At 50.9% G+C, this 13,800-nt stretch overlaps 1 protein-coding gene across 2 annotated transcripts; it reads right to left on the reverse strand.

Annotated features, from left to right (window-relative positions):
* Positions 1-10,701: 10,701 nt before the first annotated feature.
* On the reverse strand, positions 10,702-12,400 carry Acta1 (actin alpha 1, skeletal muscle). 2 transcript variants are annotated; one of them, XM_038312611.1, is made up of 6 exons: positions 12,257-12,400; positions 11,839-12,163; positions 11,526-11,687; positions 11,237-11,428; positions 10,923-11,104; positions 10,702-10,845 (listed from the first exon to the last, which is right to left on the reverse strand). In XM_038312611.1, exons 1-6 carry the CDS (start codon positions 12,383-12,385, stop codon positions 10,702-10,704), a joined length of 1,134 nt encoding a protein of 377 aa, XP_038168539.1. In that variant the 5' UTR covers positions 12,386-12,400. The 2 variants fall into 2 exon arrangements, with proteins under 2 accessions (XP_038168539.1, XP_038168537.1); XM_038312609.1 differs by having other exon boundaries at positions 11,839-12,034; positions 12,257-12,385.
* Between the last annotated feature and the right edge of the window lie 1,400 nt (positions 12,401-13,800).

Consider the following 13,800-nt stretch of genomic DNA (forward strand, 5'->3'; position numbering starts at 1 on the left):
CTGTCAGTGCACGGATGGGGAAATGGTTTCCATAGTGACTCTCTTGAACTAGTGTCCCCACCGTCAAGTACATGGATACAACCCCAGCTGCAGCAAGCATCCCTTGGTGTTTTTACATCTGCTAAGACCAGCAGCAAAGGAAGACAGCTTTAGGGAGCAGAAGGTGGAAGTGCTGGACGGTGACAGAATCTGAGCCCAGATGGAAGCCATCGTCTCAGAGGCGACGACCCTTGTGCCATGGCATACCGCGCAGAAGAGCCGCTCAGGCCCAGCTCTGGAGGACAGGCAGCGTGACACCACAGCAGAGAGGACACCAGGGAGGCTGCCTAACAGCTGTAGGCTCCAGGGCAAGTCACTGTGAAGGGTACTGTGGCCTCACAAGAGGCTACCAGTCTTTGCCAGACTCCCCGGGATTGACAGACCTACGAACCAATGGCACCAAGCTCCCCTCTGCTTTGTAACAGCTCCCCAGCTGCTCCCTGCGGTATTCTTGCTGGGCCCGAAGGCCGCCCCTTGGAAACGGTGGGGCTGCAGACTCTTAGCCCCAGCTCTGAGGTACCCTCTCCATGGGTCTGGCTCTGGGGCCCCCATACTGCAGTGGGGTCCTCTCGCTGGATGCAATGAAAGACAGGCGCACTTGGGAAGCTGCCTGTCACAATCACCCCCACCCTGTTCTTCCAAATAGTAAAGTGGAGTACAACACGCATTACCCCCAGTCCAAACTCAACCGACAAGCCCTTGGCACAGAGCAAGGTGGGCCCTGCCCTGTTGCTTCTCTAGGAGCATTTACCTCCCATTTCAGAATCAACCCTGCCGGGCGGTGGTGGCACACACCTTTAATCCCAGCACTCGGGAGGCAGAGGCAGGCGGATCTCTGTGAGTTCGAGACCAGCCTGGTCTACAAGAGCTAGTTCCAGGACAGGCTCCAAAGCCACAGAGAAACCCTGTCTCGAAAAACCAAAAAAAAAAAAAAAAAAAAAAGAATCAACCCTATCTTGTTGAGCTATACTAACTTCCCTGGTAAGCACACCCAAACATAACTATGTGGGGAAGGTAAGCAGGGCCTGGGCCTGGTCGGGCTCCCACCAGGTTAATTTATAGAACAGAAAGAGTCCCCAGGAGTTGGAAACAGGCAACTAAGCAAGGTAGACCCAAGTGTGAGTCTGGAGACAAGAAGACAAGTCAGATACCCTCTCTGTCTTGATGCCCTGGGCCTGGCTTTCCTGCAGGGCTTGAGGACCCTGGGCAAGCTCAGGTTCAGAGACAGGGCCCTGCCCAGAATGACCCCCCCCCCACCCCCCTTACCTCCAATCCCCCCCCCCCATCTCTGGGTTCTCTAAGCTGTGGAGTTCCTGAGACCTAATAATACACACAAATCAGAAGGCAGGCCACAGTCCTTAGCCATGCAAGGACAGGAAGAAAGTTGATGCCTGCCCTGGCCTGTCCCTTGGCTTTGCCCTCAGGCGGCACGGCTGCCCAGGGCCAGCAGGGCCTATATTGAGAGCATGAGCCTGCTGGCGGGAATGGCCGGCATGCACCCAGCTGTCACGGCAGCCCTGCCCAGCCACCCAGCAGAGCTGAGACCACAGGGCACTGCCATGACACTTTTCTCTGCTCTCTTCCAGTTAGAACCCAACCACTGCACATGGGGAAGGGATGTCACTTAGAGCATGACAGCATGAACAAGGTCTAAGTGGAACCTCACATCTCTCATGGGGAGGGAACCACCTGGGGCCCCAGCATCCCAGCACTCTCCTCAAGATTTCAGGATTCCGGAAGCTGCAGGTAGAGACCACCTCTTGTTACTGTGGTATCCATGATCACGGCCCCCCCCCCAGCCTTGCTCTTCATAGTCACTAAGTAGGGGCTCCTCAAAAGTCTTCACCCCAGCAGGCAGCTCCCAGGGGGACAATCCATTGCCCCAGGTCAAAATAAGCAGAGACACTTCCCCAACTGGCCCTGGTGTGAGGGAACCAGTCATGAGGGGAAGCTTGGTCTCCACTTCCCCCAAGTTTCTGAGATTTGCAAGGTTCTAATCAGAGAATGGTGTGTGAAGGAGAGCGTCTGGAAGCTTGAGGCAGGGTCACTCCCCACTGGGGACCAGAACCGTAGCTCTCTGGACCCCTGAGAAGTGCCTAGCAAAGCGGCCCTCAGACCCAAGCTTGCAGTTCAGGCTCTGATCCCTTGCCTAAGGTAAGCAACAAATGCAGGGCAGGCTTGTGGGTGTCCTCGCTTCCTGCTGGGGTCAGGTGATGTTGAGGAGAGGCCAGCTGCCACCAGAAGCCTCCAGAAGGGGGACTGTGCCAGGAGAGGGAGCTGGTAGTGAGCTTCAGTGTGCCCAGAGGCCCTGCCTAGGCTCTTTTTCTGAAGACAGACCTGACTCGTCTCCATTAGGTCCACAAACTGGCAGCCAGGGTCTGTCTGTCCTGGGGATGTGGAACACACATTCCCTTTAACTGTCCACCCTCCCCCCCCAAAGCATGTCGGGAGTTGCTTGCTGCACCTACCTCAGTTGGGTCCCTCTTCTGAGAAGGCTTACAAAGCTCGGTTTAGTGTCCCCTTTACAGAGAGAATGGAGGCTTAATGGTGTGGACTGATTGATCCGAGTTTACCATCCTTTTCAAAATGGCAGCCTCGGGGCTTCTGTATGTGGTTTTCCTGTTTGCTTCTGGTACCTGAGTCCTACCACGTGGGTGCCTGTGTGCGCTGCTCTCTGAGCCCTGCCCGAAGCAGTTTACTCTCGGTATCCCAGCCTGCTGCTGCTGTTCTTGGAGATTCTCTGTTTCCAGAGCCTCTCCTGGTGCTGAGGGCTGGTAGCTCCTTGCACCTGCAGGACAGAGGCCTAAATCACTGACAATTGAGAAGGCAAGGAGCTCCTAGTTACAGAGAGCAATTGCCCTGCAATTAAATTCCTGTGTAGGTTTTCAAACGACTCTTTCAGTCCTTACCCTCTGCCATCAGATTCCCCTCCACCAACTGGAAGGCTTATTTCATGTACGATATGAGCAGGCGCTGGTTTAAAAATAGAGGCAGGCAGTGGGCGCCGCTCAGTGACTCGCTAAAGCAGGCTGGTGGATGGCTCTGTAGACAGCTGCTGTGAATCCTCCTCCTTCCCTCCCCCTCCCCTCATTTAGCTCCCCTCCCAGCCAGCACCCTTCCCTTCCCTCTCCTTCCTCTACTCCCAGCCCTGCTTACAGAGACTAAGGGGCACAAAATAGGCAGGGACCAAGGCAGCAGGAGCTCTCACCCTTCAGTAGTCTTGGATGTTCTACACAGAACATTCCAATTCCCGTTTCTACTGAACCTCCCTGTTAGCCCCGAGGCTCCAGTGTACTGAGGGGAAAGGAAAGGGTTGAAAGCCAAGTCATTACCCGAGGGCCCAGACTGCCCTTCCCCAAAGCCCTTCCACCCAACTTATGCTTAAAAAACCAGGTCAATGGTTTTCCATTGTATTTGTTGGTTTCTTTGTTTAATGTATGTGGGTGTTTTGCCAGATGACTGGGGACTGGTATCAAACCCTGATCCTCTGGAAGAACAGCCAGTACGCTGGAAGGGTGAACCATCTCTCCAGCTGTCTCCCACCATCCTTATGATGTTGACACAGTATGTGCCCAGCGATGGGGTTTACACAGTGGGGCAGCCACTCTCAGGACCTTCCTAAACTCTGCATCCTCTCCAGCCACAACCTCCCTTCAGGCCCAGCCATGGCCTTGCAAGCGCTCCCCCTCCCAACACATGTCAACTTCTCCCAGCCCCCTGAACCCGTTCCCCAGCACTGCAACAGGGTCTAACCCTTCTCCTTTACAGCTTGTGTGGACCTGCTGGCTGATGAGCACGGACCTCCCTGCTAGGCGGGTCAGCTTCCTGGAGGAGGAGGCGCTGATCCTCTGGTCTCTGTTGTGTCTCCTGTCCACTGCCACCACATTTACTCTCTCAAGCTGCATCCACCTCCTTGAAAACAGAACAGTTTCTCTCTCCTTTACGCTAAGAATTCAGTCGTGCACATACACCCCTGTTCTCCTTATCTCTTCCTGTTGCTGGACACCTAGGTTGGTTCCATAGTTTAGCAATCCTGCTGTCAACGTCGACGTGCAGGTGGCTCTGTGGTTTGACTTGGAGTTCTTTGGTAAATCCTCCAAAATGGAAGTGAAACTGCCTAGTGTTGTGGGGGACTAATGGGAGCAGGGAGGCGAGAAGGGGAGGAGAGGGGAGGGAAGAGGAGGGGAGGGGAGGGTGGGTGGAGGAAATGCTCAGCGCACATTGAATGTGAAGGTGTCCTTATGTAACCCTGTACCATGTGCATTGAGCATAACGTCAATAGGAAAAAATACAACAATCCATTATCCCCCCCCTCCCAGTGCCCCGCTGATCTTTAGGAAGAGCGTGACCTCAGTACAACGGGGAAGAGACAGCCTCACCAGGTGCTGAGGAGAAAGGTGGTGGCTCTCATGGCTTAGCTGCCCTGGCATAAGTGACCTTATGTGATTTCTTTTTTCTTCTCCTCCTCCTTTGTCTTCTTTTATTTTTATTTGAGACAAGGTCTAACAAATGTAGCTATGGGTAGCCTGGAATGCTCTATGTAGACCAGGCTGGCCTCCCGACCTGGGATTAAAAGTGTGCATCACCGTGCTCAGTCTTATGTGACTTCTGAGGGGCTGTGGTCCCATTCCCAAATTCCTCCTTTGTAGGGCAGGGCCAGCATGGTGGGGACAGGACACAGCCCTGTCCACTGTAGTCTCCGGGGTCTGTCTGGGAATTCCTGAGTGTGTGGACCTTGGCAGGCCAAGGGGACCCATGGCGGGTGACAGGTAGACATGCCACATAGACAGAGCTTATGTGGGAGTTTTATTGAGATAAAGGGAGTGGGGGAGGGAAGAAAGAAAGAGAAATACAGAGAGATAGAAGATGAGGAAGAAGAGGCGAGAAGCAGCCTGTATCTTCAGAAGAGGGAAATGAGAGATCATGAGTGGGTGGAGCTTGTCTCTTAAAGGGAACTTTGCACGTACAGACTACATAGTGATGTAGCAGCCAAAGGACCCTGGGCTGGCCAGGGTACTACCTGGTTTCATCCTGCCAGGTGACAGAGGTCAGCATAATGCCTGAATCCTAACACTAGCCTGGGCCTTGAAGAACCCCAAGTCCTAATTTCCCTGCCTGTTCTGTGCTGAGCACTAGAAGCTGGAATGAAGACTAGAAAATTCAGATTTCAGAGAGGAGTCCAGGCACCATGCAAGCATTTTTTTTTTTCTGGAGATGTCCCACTGTCGCTTTATCCACAATGGCTTGTGTTGGAAAGAAGGAAAACATTACATAAAAGTCTTAAAAGGTGGGGGAGATAAAAGACTTGGATTCCTTGTCATAAACACAAGTTTTCCTGTGTTTGATAGAAAATACTAATAATTAATGTTTCTGATGAATTTCACCTTATTTTTAAACATTTTTCTTCAGACTCATTAAGGAGTTGTACTTTTCCCCTGTCGTATCTTGGAATGAAAAGCTGCTATAGGGAAGGAGTGAAGCGCAGGCGGTGGTGGCGCACGCCTTTAATCCCAGCACTCGGGAGGCAGAGGCAGGTGGATCTCTGTGAGTTCGAGGCCAGCCTGGTCTACAAGAGCTAGTTCCAGGACAGGCTCCAAAGCTACAGAGAAACCCTGTCTCGAAAAACAAAAACCAACCAAACAAAAAATCATCATGCAGACAGCACCAGCTACCAAAATTAAAAGGAAGACCTAATTCATAGTTCTAGAAAAGTCTCTAAATGTATGAACCTTGCTTTTTGACTTCTGCATTTATGTTTCTGGCTAACTGTTCTTTTTTTTAAAAAAATATTTATTTATTATGTATACAGTTAGCCAGAGAGGACACCAGACCTTATTACAGATGGTTGTGAGCCACCATGTGGTTGCTGGGAATTGAACTCAGGACCTTTGGAAAAGAGCAGGCAATGCTCTTAACCACTGAGCCATCTCTCCAGCCCCTGGCTAGCTCTTCTTGTTAACTGAAGTGTGTCAACTCAGAACATGGTTTTTGTGCTTAAAAGCTCATCCTGAGAAAGGTTCGGGGTCACTGGGATCCTGAATGCCACTCTCTATTGGCTTAAGCCCATGGCTAAGCAGTCTTCTCTGGTGAATACCCAACAACATAATAATAACATTGAAAAAATAAATTTATCACCTGTTACAAAAACTTTCTCTCTAGGGAGAGGGGGAACTAAGCAATGTTTGTCCCCTCTTCATAAGGTCCCAATGGCAAACCAGACTTGGGGTTCATCGAAGTTTACCGTGGGAGCTTACAGAGCAGGAGTGAAGGGTTGCTGGCAGGAGTGTGGGTGCTCAAAAGCAGCCCCACTGGAAACTTTCACTCAGAATGTGTGAGGGCTCCCCCATAGCTGCATACATGGTCTCCTTCTCCCATGTCTTTCCCAACCTATGCACCCTAGCTGCCCCACCCCCGGAACAAAACCATAAGGCCACATCCAATTAGGGCAGAATTACACACAACTGATGGAGGGAAAGGCTGGATATTCGGATGAGGGTCTGATGACACTTTAGCCACGCCTACCAAGGAGTACTTACAACCAACAAGCCCAGCTGTCGTGAGTATAACAATCCACAGCTGGTCTTATGAGGATGGCAGTTCTTGCCTTAGAGAATAGAGCCCTGTAGTTCCATCCTAGTAAAGAGAACTGAATCCAAGTTCTATACATAAGATAATACTAAGATTATATCCACTAAGATTACTTGTGTGTACACTGTCAAGCTATGAGGCTCTGTAAATCCCTAGATAATTTTTTTATTAATTAAAAATTTCTGCCTCCTCACATCCTCCCATTTCCTTTCCCCTCTTTCCTCCCCCTCCCCCTTGCTCTCCAGTCCTAAGAGATGCCAGGGTGCCCTGTCCTGTGGAAAGTCCAAGGCCCTCCCCCCAAGTGTTACACAGCTAAGCGCAGTCCCTAGATAAATTTTATAGAAAACACAAGACAATCTTTATATATATTCGTCCCATTGGTGCTGTTCCTGTAGAGAACCGTTACTAATACACCATCCTGGCCACCCCAACTAGTACCCCTGCAGCTGGGATAGTGTGGACTTTTCCTTTGCCTAATTATTTGGTTTTGATTTTACTTTAACATTTTGATATTAACATGACATGTATTTACTGGAAAAATAAGTTGAAAAGAACATGGAAGAATAAAGAACAAAAGCAGAAAGAAAAAAAAAACCCTGAGCCCTCATGCTACCCATGGGAGCTTTGTGGTGATCCATCAGTTTGACCCAATTCCTTTGTCAGTTTGCCCTTCATTTTGTTTTCATGGTTCAGATGGTTCACGAACATGTTATGTGTTAGCTTTAGACTGCAGGCCTCCAGGCCCCCTGGCCTCCCAGCTGCTGTCATCCTCCTGGGGACTTGGCAGACTCATGTTTAGTCCAAGAAACAGAGCAGCTTGAAACACAGCAGCCGGGATAGGACTGGGGCTAGAGTGCTTGCATAACATATGCGAAGCCCTGGTTCTACCCCCAGCACTCCACAAACTGGGCACACTAGAGTACCCCGTTAGTCCCAGAGGGATCAGAAGTTCAAGGTCATCCTCTGTCTTCAAGGTCATCCTCTGTCTTTGGCTAAAAGAAACTCCACCGGAAACAACAAACAAACCCCATGATAGCAGAGATTGGAGTAAAAGTCCCAGGCTCCAAGGAGGAGTTGAGCAGAGCTTCGGAAGCAATGAGGGGACATCGACACTTTTCTAAGACTCGCAGGCTGTGTTTCCTGTGTGTTCTTGTTCTGTGCTCCTTTGTAGCATCTAAAGCGGTGCTTGGACCACATCTCACCTGGGCTGCAATAAACGGGTTTCTTAATAATAGTGCTGTTTCTTCCCAGTGTTAAGCTAGAGCCCCAGGGTGGATGAAAGTCATCTGACTGCACACTGACACACACAGCTCACAACTTACTTCTTTTCTTTGTGTGCGCATGTGTGCCTGTGTGGTGTGATGTTGTTTGTGCTGTGCTGTGCTGTTTTGTGTTGATACAGGGACTCATGTAGATCAGGCTGACCTCAAACTTACTGCATGGCCTAGGATGACTTTGAACCGATGCTGCTTTTGTCTCTCTGGTGTTAGGATTACCGGCACTTGTGTGTATTTCTGTGCTGGGAAGAAAAATATTTTTCTCTCATCTTTATTCCCTGAACAATACTTACGAACTGACATGTGTACTGATTCTCTGAGCAGCTTGTCAACAACAACAACAAAATCTTACTCCAGGAGGCACCGGATAATACTGAAAATCATTGATTGCTCAAATGTTTGTTGTTCTAAATTTTTATCTTGTGATCTTTGCCACACAAAACACTACACTAAAATTTCAGGCTTCGTTTTTAACACTTTTGTCGTATATTAACTGTAACAGAGCCCCAGACTTTTGTAGCTCCCAGGCCTCAGCATAACTGACTCCATGATGGAAGTACCATTCAGGCTGTAAAACACAACACATAGGCCTGCTAAAACTAAAACAGAGGCCAGCCTGATCTACCAAAGCCCACAGTTCTGGGAAGGTCTCTGAATGCACTAACTTTGTTTTTTAGCTTCTGTGGTTCCGCTTCTGGCTAACTGCTGTTGTTCACTGAAGAATGTCAACCCAGAACATGGTTTTTGTGCTTAAAAGCTCATCCTGAGAAAGGCTCGTTACTATGCCGGAATTCCAGACACCCAGTGTAGTCTCCGGCCAGCTAATGAAGACTTTCTGTTGGCTTAAGCCCATAGCCGAGCAGTCTTCTCTGGTGACTACCCCACAACATCGACAACTTTCTCCAAGAGCACACAGAAAGATGCAGAACACTAACAAAATGTATGATGCTTGCTTCTTTCCAGAGAAATGTCAGGAAAATAAATGTAATTTTAGGCTTGACACATCTTGAGTGAAATCACACAGTTCATAACTTTTGTACCCCTTTCGTCAGTAGAGTGGGTCTTAGATGCTGACTGATTCTCAAGAAAACCATTCAATTCCAGAGTGTTTTCAAACTTCTGTCAGCTTCAAAATATCTCAAGTCACTTACTGCCTGATTATCACTTCAGGGTCCTTTATTACCTGTTGTGGTCATACAAAGCACAATCGCTGGCTCAAACATGCTCAAGACAGCAACTAGCTTAGAGACTGCTACTGATGTTTTCCCAGGCTATTCACTGTGCAAATTCTCCAAACTGTGGATGAGGTTGCTCAGATATATCAAGCATGAAAGACACCATTGTGTATCCGCAGGCCAGACATTCATATTGATATCTAGTATAATCAATAAATGCTGAGTTCCTCTGTAAGGCTAGAAACTTTTAAACTTTACTTCATGCTAGGTAGAACAAACCAGTGGTTTGCAGTAAGTCCAGTACCATGTGCTTATTGTAACAAAGTCTGAAGCTTTATCTAGAAGCCAGTTCTTCTGATCAGTATCCTGGGGGGTCTTGGAAACTTCTGGAGTTTGTCAATGGGAAAGAAAGGAGGAAACAAACTCCCAGCCACACAGTTAACTATATCTGTAAACATGTTTCTAAGTGAGTTCATTTCCTTTCTTGAGTTGGCATTTGTTTTATTTGGAAATATTGGCTAGGAATAGAAAGCTGTTCATAGGAATTAACAGCAAGGCTGACTCTGGTGTTCCTGGTATAATGCCAGCAATAGAGAGACTGAGGCAGGAGGATGACTGAGAGTTCAAGGCCGGCCTCCACTGCACATGAGAACCTGTCTAAGATAGATAAAAGCAGGGTCTGTTTACCTATGGCCTGCAGGATTTCAGAGTCATGGCTTGTACCCATTTGGTGGTAGCTGGGTGCTACCCTAAGATACTACTCAAGGCCCTGGGTTGGAGTTTTAAGAATGGTGAGCGGTAACCAATTCCTGTGCTTGTGTTTCCTCCTGGGAGCCTGGCTGCCAGCCTTCCACTTTGCTAGCTACCTTCAGTAGCAGCCTTCCTTTCCACAGACTCCAAATCCCTCCTTGCCCTCCCTCCCTGGTACCTTCTCCACAGTCCTACAAGAACAGCCACTAGCATTTGATAGGAAGGGGGCAAAGGACTTCCCAGTTTTGAAGGGACGGTGAAGGTTAAGATTGTCATTACATACAGAATGCAAGTTTTTGGTTAGACTTGAGGATCCAGTTTCCAGCCCTGGCCTGAGGCAGATTTGAGAGGTGCTCCGGGCAGCACCACGGTCAGCGCCCGCCCTCTTAGTCGGCAGTGGTCGCGGCTTAGAAAGCTTTGAAGCAGGAAGAAGCCTCACACAGCCTCTCCAGACGCCAGGCAAGCCTCTCCAGCCCCCTATGGGGGAGGGGGTAGTGGCTATGGTCCAGAAGGGTTCGAAGACCTAACTTCCTAACTCTGTTTCCTAAAGAGCGCACCCCGTTGGAGCTCTTTGAAAAATGACAGGCTGTGGGTCTTTCTCCCGCCACCCCCACCCTAAATAAAGACAACACAGGCTTTATTGCAGCAAAACAGAATGGCTGGCTTTAATGCTTCAAGTTTTCCATTTCCGTTCACAGGGTTTTGTTTGAAAAATAACAAAACGAGGTAAAACGAGTCAATCTATGTACAGGTCAAAAACAGGTGCTGGCCACAGTGGCGGCGACGGAGCCCTGGCGGAGGATGGGGCCGCCCTGCAACCGCAGCACGACTGTCGTCCTGAGGAGAGAGAGTGTACACAGATGAGGGGACGCCTAGAAGCATTTGCGGTGCACAATGGATGGGCCGGCCTCGTCGTACTCCTGCTTGGTGATCCACATCTGCTGGAAGGTGGACAGCGAGGCCAGGATGGAGCCGCCGATCCACACTGAGTACTTACGCTCAGGGGGGGCGATGATCTGTAAGACAGGAGAATCAGGTGACTGCGTGTTCCCACAGCCCCCGGGTTTCCGCCCACACCAGCCACGTCACCCACCTTGATCTTCATGGTGCTGGGAGCCAGAGCTGTGATTTCCTTCTGCATGCGGTCAGCGATACCAGGGTACATGGTGGTACCTCCTGACATGACGTTGTTAGCGTACAGGTCCTTCCTGATGTCAATGTCGCACTTCATAATGCTGTTGTAGGTGGTCTCATGGATCCCCGCGGATTCCATGCCTGGTGCCCGGGAAGAGGCAGTGTGAGCAACCACAGAGTCAGGGGACTAAGGGCACCGGGTCGAGACCCGGTACGCTGAGGCGTGGGCGGAGGGAGACAGATCCCGGTACACCAGCCTAACGGGCGGCTCACCGATGAAGGAGGGCTGGAAAAGCGTCTCCGGGCAACGGAAACGCTCATTGCCAATGGTGATGACCTGCCCGTCGGGCAGCTCGTAGCTCTTCTCCAGGGAGGAGGAGGAGGCAGCGGTGGCCATCTCATTCTCGAAGTCCAGGGCCACATAACACAGCTTCTCTTTGATGTCGCGCACGATCTCACGCTCAGCTGTAGGGGCAGAAGCAATAGGGAGGTCTCAGGACAAGGCCTGGGGCGCATGCTCGCCCTCAGCGGCCCGCCCTCCGCGGGAATTGAAAGCACGCACCTGTGGTCACGAAGGAATAGCCACGCTCGGTGAGAATCTTCATCAGGTAGTCAGTAAGGTCACGTCCGGCCAGATCCAGACGCATGATGGCGTGTGGCAGGGCATAGCCCTCATAGATGGGCACATTGTGGGTGACACCGTCCCCAGAATCCAACACAATGCCTGCAGGGGAGGGGCAGTGCGTGAGCGGAAGGGACCGCAGGAAGAGCAGGGACGTAACAGCTCTGGGAGAGGGCAGGGAACACCAGGGATTGGATGGGGACGGTGCAGGGCACAGAACTAAGAAGGCGGGCTGGGATGTTGGAACACTTACCGGTGGTACGGCCGGAGGCGTAGAGGGACAGCACCGCCTGAATGGCCACATACATGGCAGGCACGTTGAAGGTCTCAAACATGATTTGGGTCATCTTCTCGCGGTTAGCTTTGGGGTTCAAGGGGGCCTCGGTGAGCAGGGTCGGGTGCTCCTCAGGGGCCACGCGAAGCTCATTGTAGAAGGTGTGGTGCCAGATCTTCTCCATGTCGTCCCAGTTGGTGATGATGCCATGCTCGATGGGGTACTTCAGGGTCAGGATACCTCGCTTGCTCTGGGCCTCATCGCCCACGTAGGAGTCCTTCTGACCCATACCCACCATGACACCCTGTAGGTGGAGACATCAGACACTTGTTACTACAGATGGGGGGAAGCATGGGCTGTACTCAGTGAACCTACCTTTCCCTGGCAGCAGACTGACCTGGTGTCGGGGGCGGCCCACAATGGATGGGAACACAGCCCTGGGGGCGTCATCCCCGGCAAAGCCGGCTTTCACCAGGCCAGAGCCGTTGTCACACACGAGGGCGGTGGTCTCGTCTTCGTCGCACATGGTGTCTAGTTTCTGCAAGGATAAGGCCATAGCGGTGTTGAGCATTAGTGCGCAGGTGGCGTGGCTTAGGGTGAAGCTCCCACCCAACCCACCTTCCCTCTGGAGATCCAGAGGCTCCTTTCCACCGGCCCCTTGCCGAAGACCAGAGGATGCTATCCCAGCTCAAGGCTGTGCTTTTGTGCTAAGGGAGGCAGTCTGCGGACCACACTAAATCCTCCAACTAGGGATGCAGCGGACATCCTCTGGAGACCCAAGACCCCCTAGCCTTACCCTACTGCTGGCACTAATGCTATACTCTCTGCTTCCCAATGATCCGTGAAGGAGGCATTAAGTTCCGCTGCCCACCTGCCTGTCCTGTGAGACGGTGAAGGATGCTGCCCAGGGAAGGGGACTACTGTCCTAACTAGGGAGAAGTTGCCTGTTTGAACACCCACAACATCCCAAACTCAGAAAGGACACTTCCATCTGTCTCCTATTCCAGCGATTAGCTTGGCCTTGCTGACTTTAGGAAAAGCCTTGGGCTAGCCGGGCAGTGGTAGCACTCGCACCTGGGAGGTAGACCTGGTGGTCTACAAGAGCGAGTTCCAGGACAGGCTCTAAAGCTTCCGCAAAACCCTGTCTCGAGAAAAAAAAAAAGAAAAGAAAAGAAAAGAAAAGAAAAGAAAAGAAAAAAGAAAAAAAGCCCTGGGCTGAGGAAGTTGCCCCACGGCTAAGACAGGCTGAATCTCCAAACACATTTTCAAATCAGTCAACCAGGGCCAGTAGCTCCATGGGAGAGGGCTCAGATTTGGTCCCAGCATGGAAAGGGAGAGAAGGAAGGAGGGGATGAAAGATATTTCAACCAGCCGGGCTGCAGTGGCGCACACCTTTAATCCCAGCACTAGGGAGGCAGAGGCAGGCGGGTCTCTGTGAGTTCGAGGCCAGCCTGGTCTATAGAGCTAGTGCCAGGATAGGTTTCAAAGCTACAAAGAAACCCTCTCTCATTAAAAAAAAAAAAAAAAAAAAAAAAAAAAAAAGATATTTCAACCAGCCAGGGGCTGGTGTGTGGCTCAGTAGGAGAGCACTGGCTTGCTCACTTGCAAGAGGACCTAGATTTAGTCCTCAGTGAGGGGGAGCAGAGAATATGGGGATGGTGGTGGGTAGCTCTCAGAGCTCAGGCATATCCTAAATGCCAAGTCAACAGCTCAAATGGACTGCAGATGAGTTTGGAGAAATTTGCAGAGCCAAATTTCCTCTTTAAACTGCCTGCCTCTAGGGCAGAGTGCAGCGCTAGCTACAGGCCCAAGGCTAATGAGCTTGCTCTGCGAGGTCCTCCGGGTGGCCCTCCCCACCTCCACCCTACCTGCTGCTCTGACTCTGGCCCTGGGTGCCGAGGGTGGGATGTGAGGCTTCACGTCCGTGTGGCCGTCTGTTCC

This window comes from Arvicola amphibius, chromosome 15 (assembly GCF_903992535.2).
Source record: "Arvicola amphibius chromosome 15, mArvAmp1.2, whole genome shotgun sequence".
Taxonomy (NCBI): domain Eukaryota; kingdom Metazoa; phylum Chordata; class Mammalia; order Rodentia; family Cricetidae; genus Arvicola; species Arvicola amphibius.

What these genes read in the sequence shown, in the direction of transcription:
- Acta1 (XM_038312611.1), bottom strand. Translation starts at nt 12,385, where the DNA reads ATGTGCGACGAAGACGAGACCACCGCCCTCGTGTGTGACAACGGCTCT. An exon ending in CGCCTCCGGCCGTACCACCG is followed by an intron (nt 11,688 to 11,838) that starts GTAAGTGTTCCA and finishes CCTCCCCTGCAG; the next exon opens with GCATTGTGTTGGATTCTGGG. An exon ending in CTATTCCTTCGTGACCACAG is followed by an intron (nt 11,429 to 11,525) that starts GTGCGTGCTTTC and finishes CTGCCCCTACAG; the next exon opens with CTGAGCGTGAGATCGTGCGC.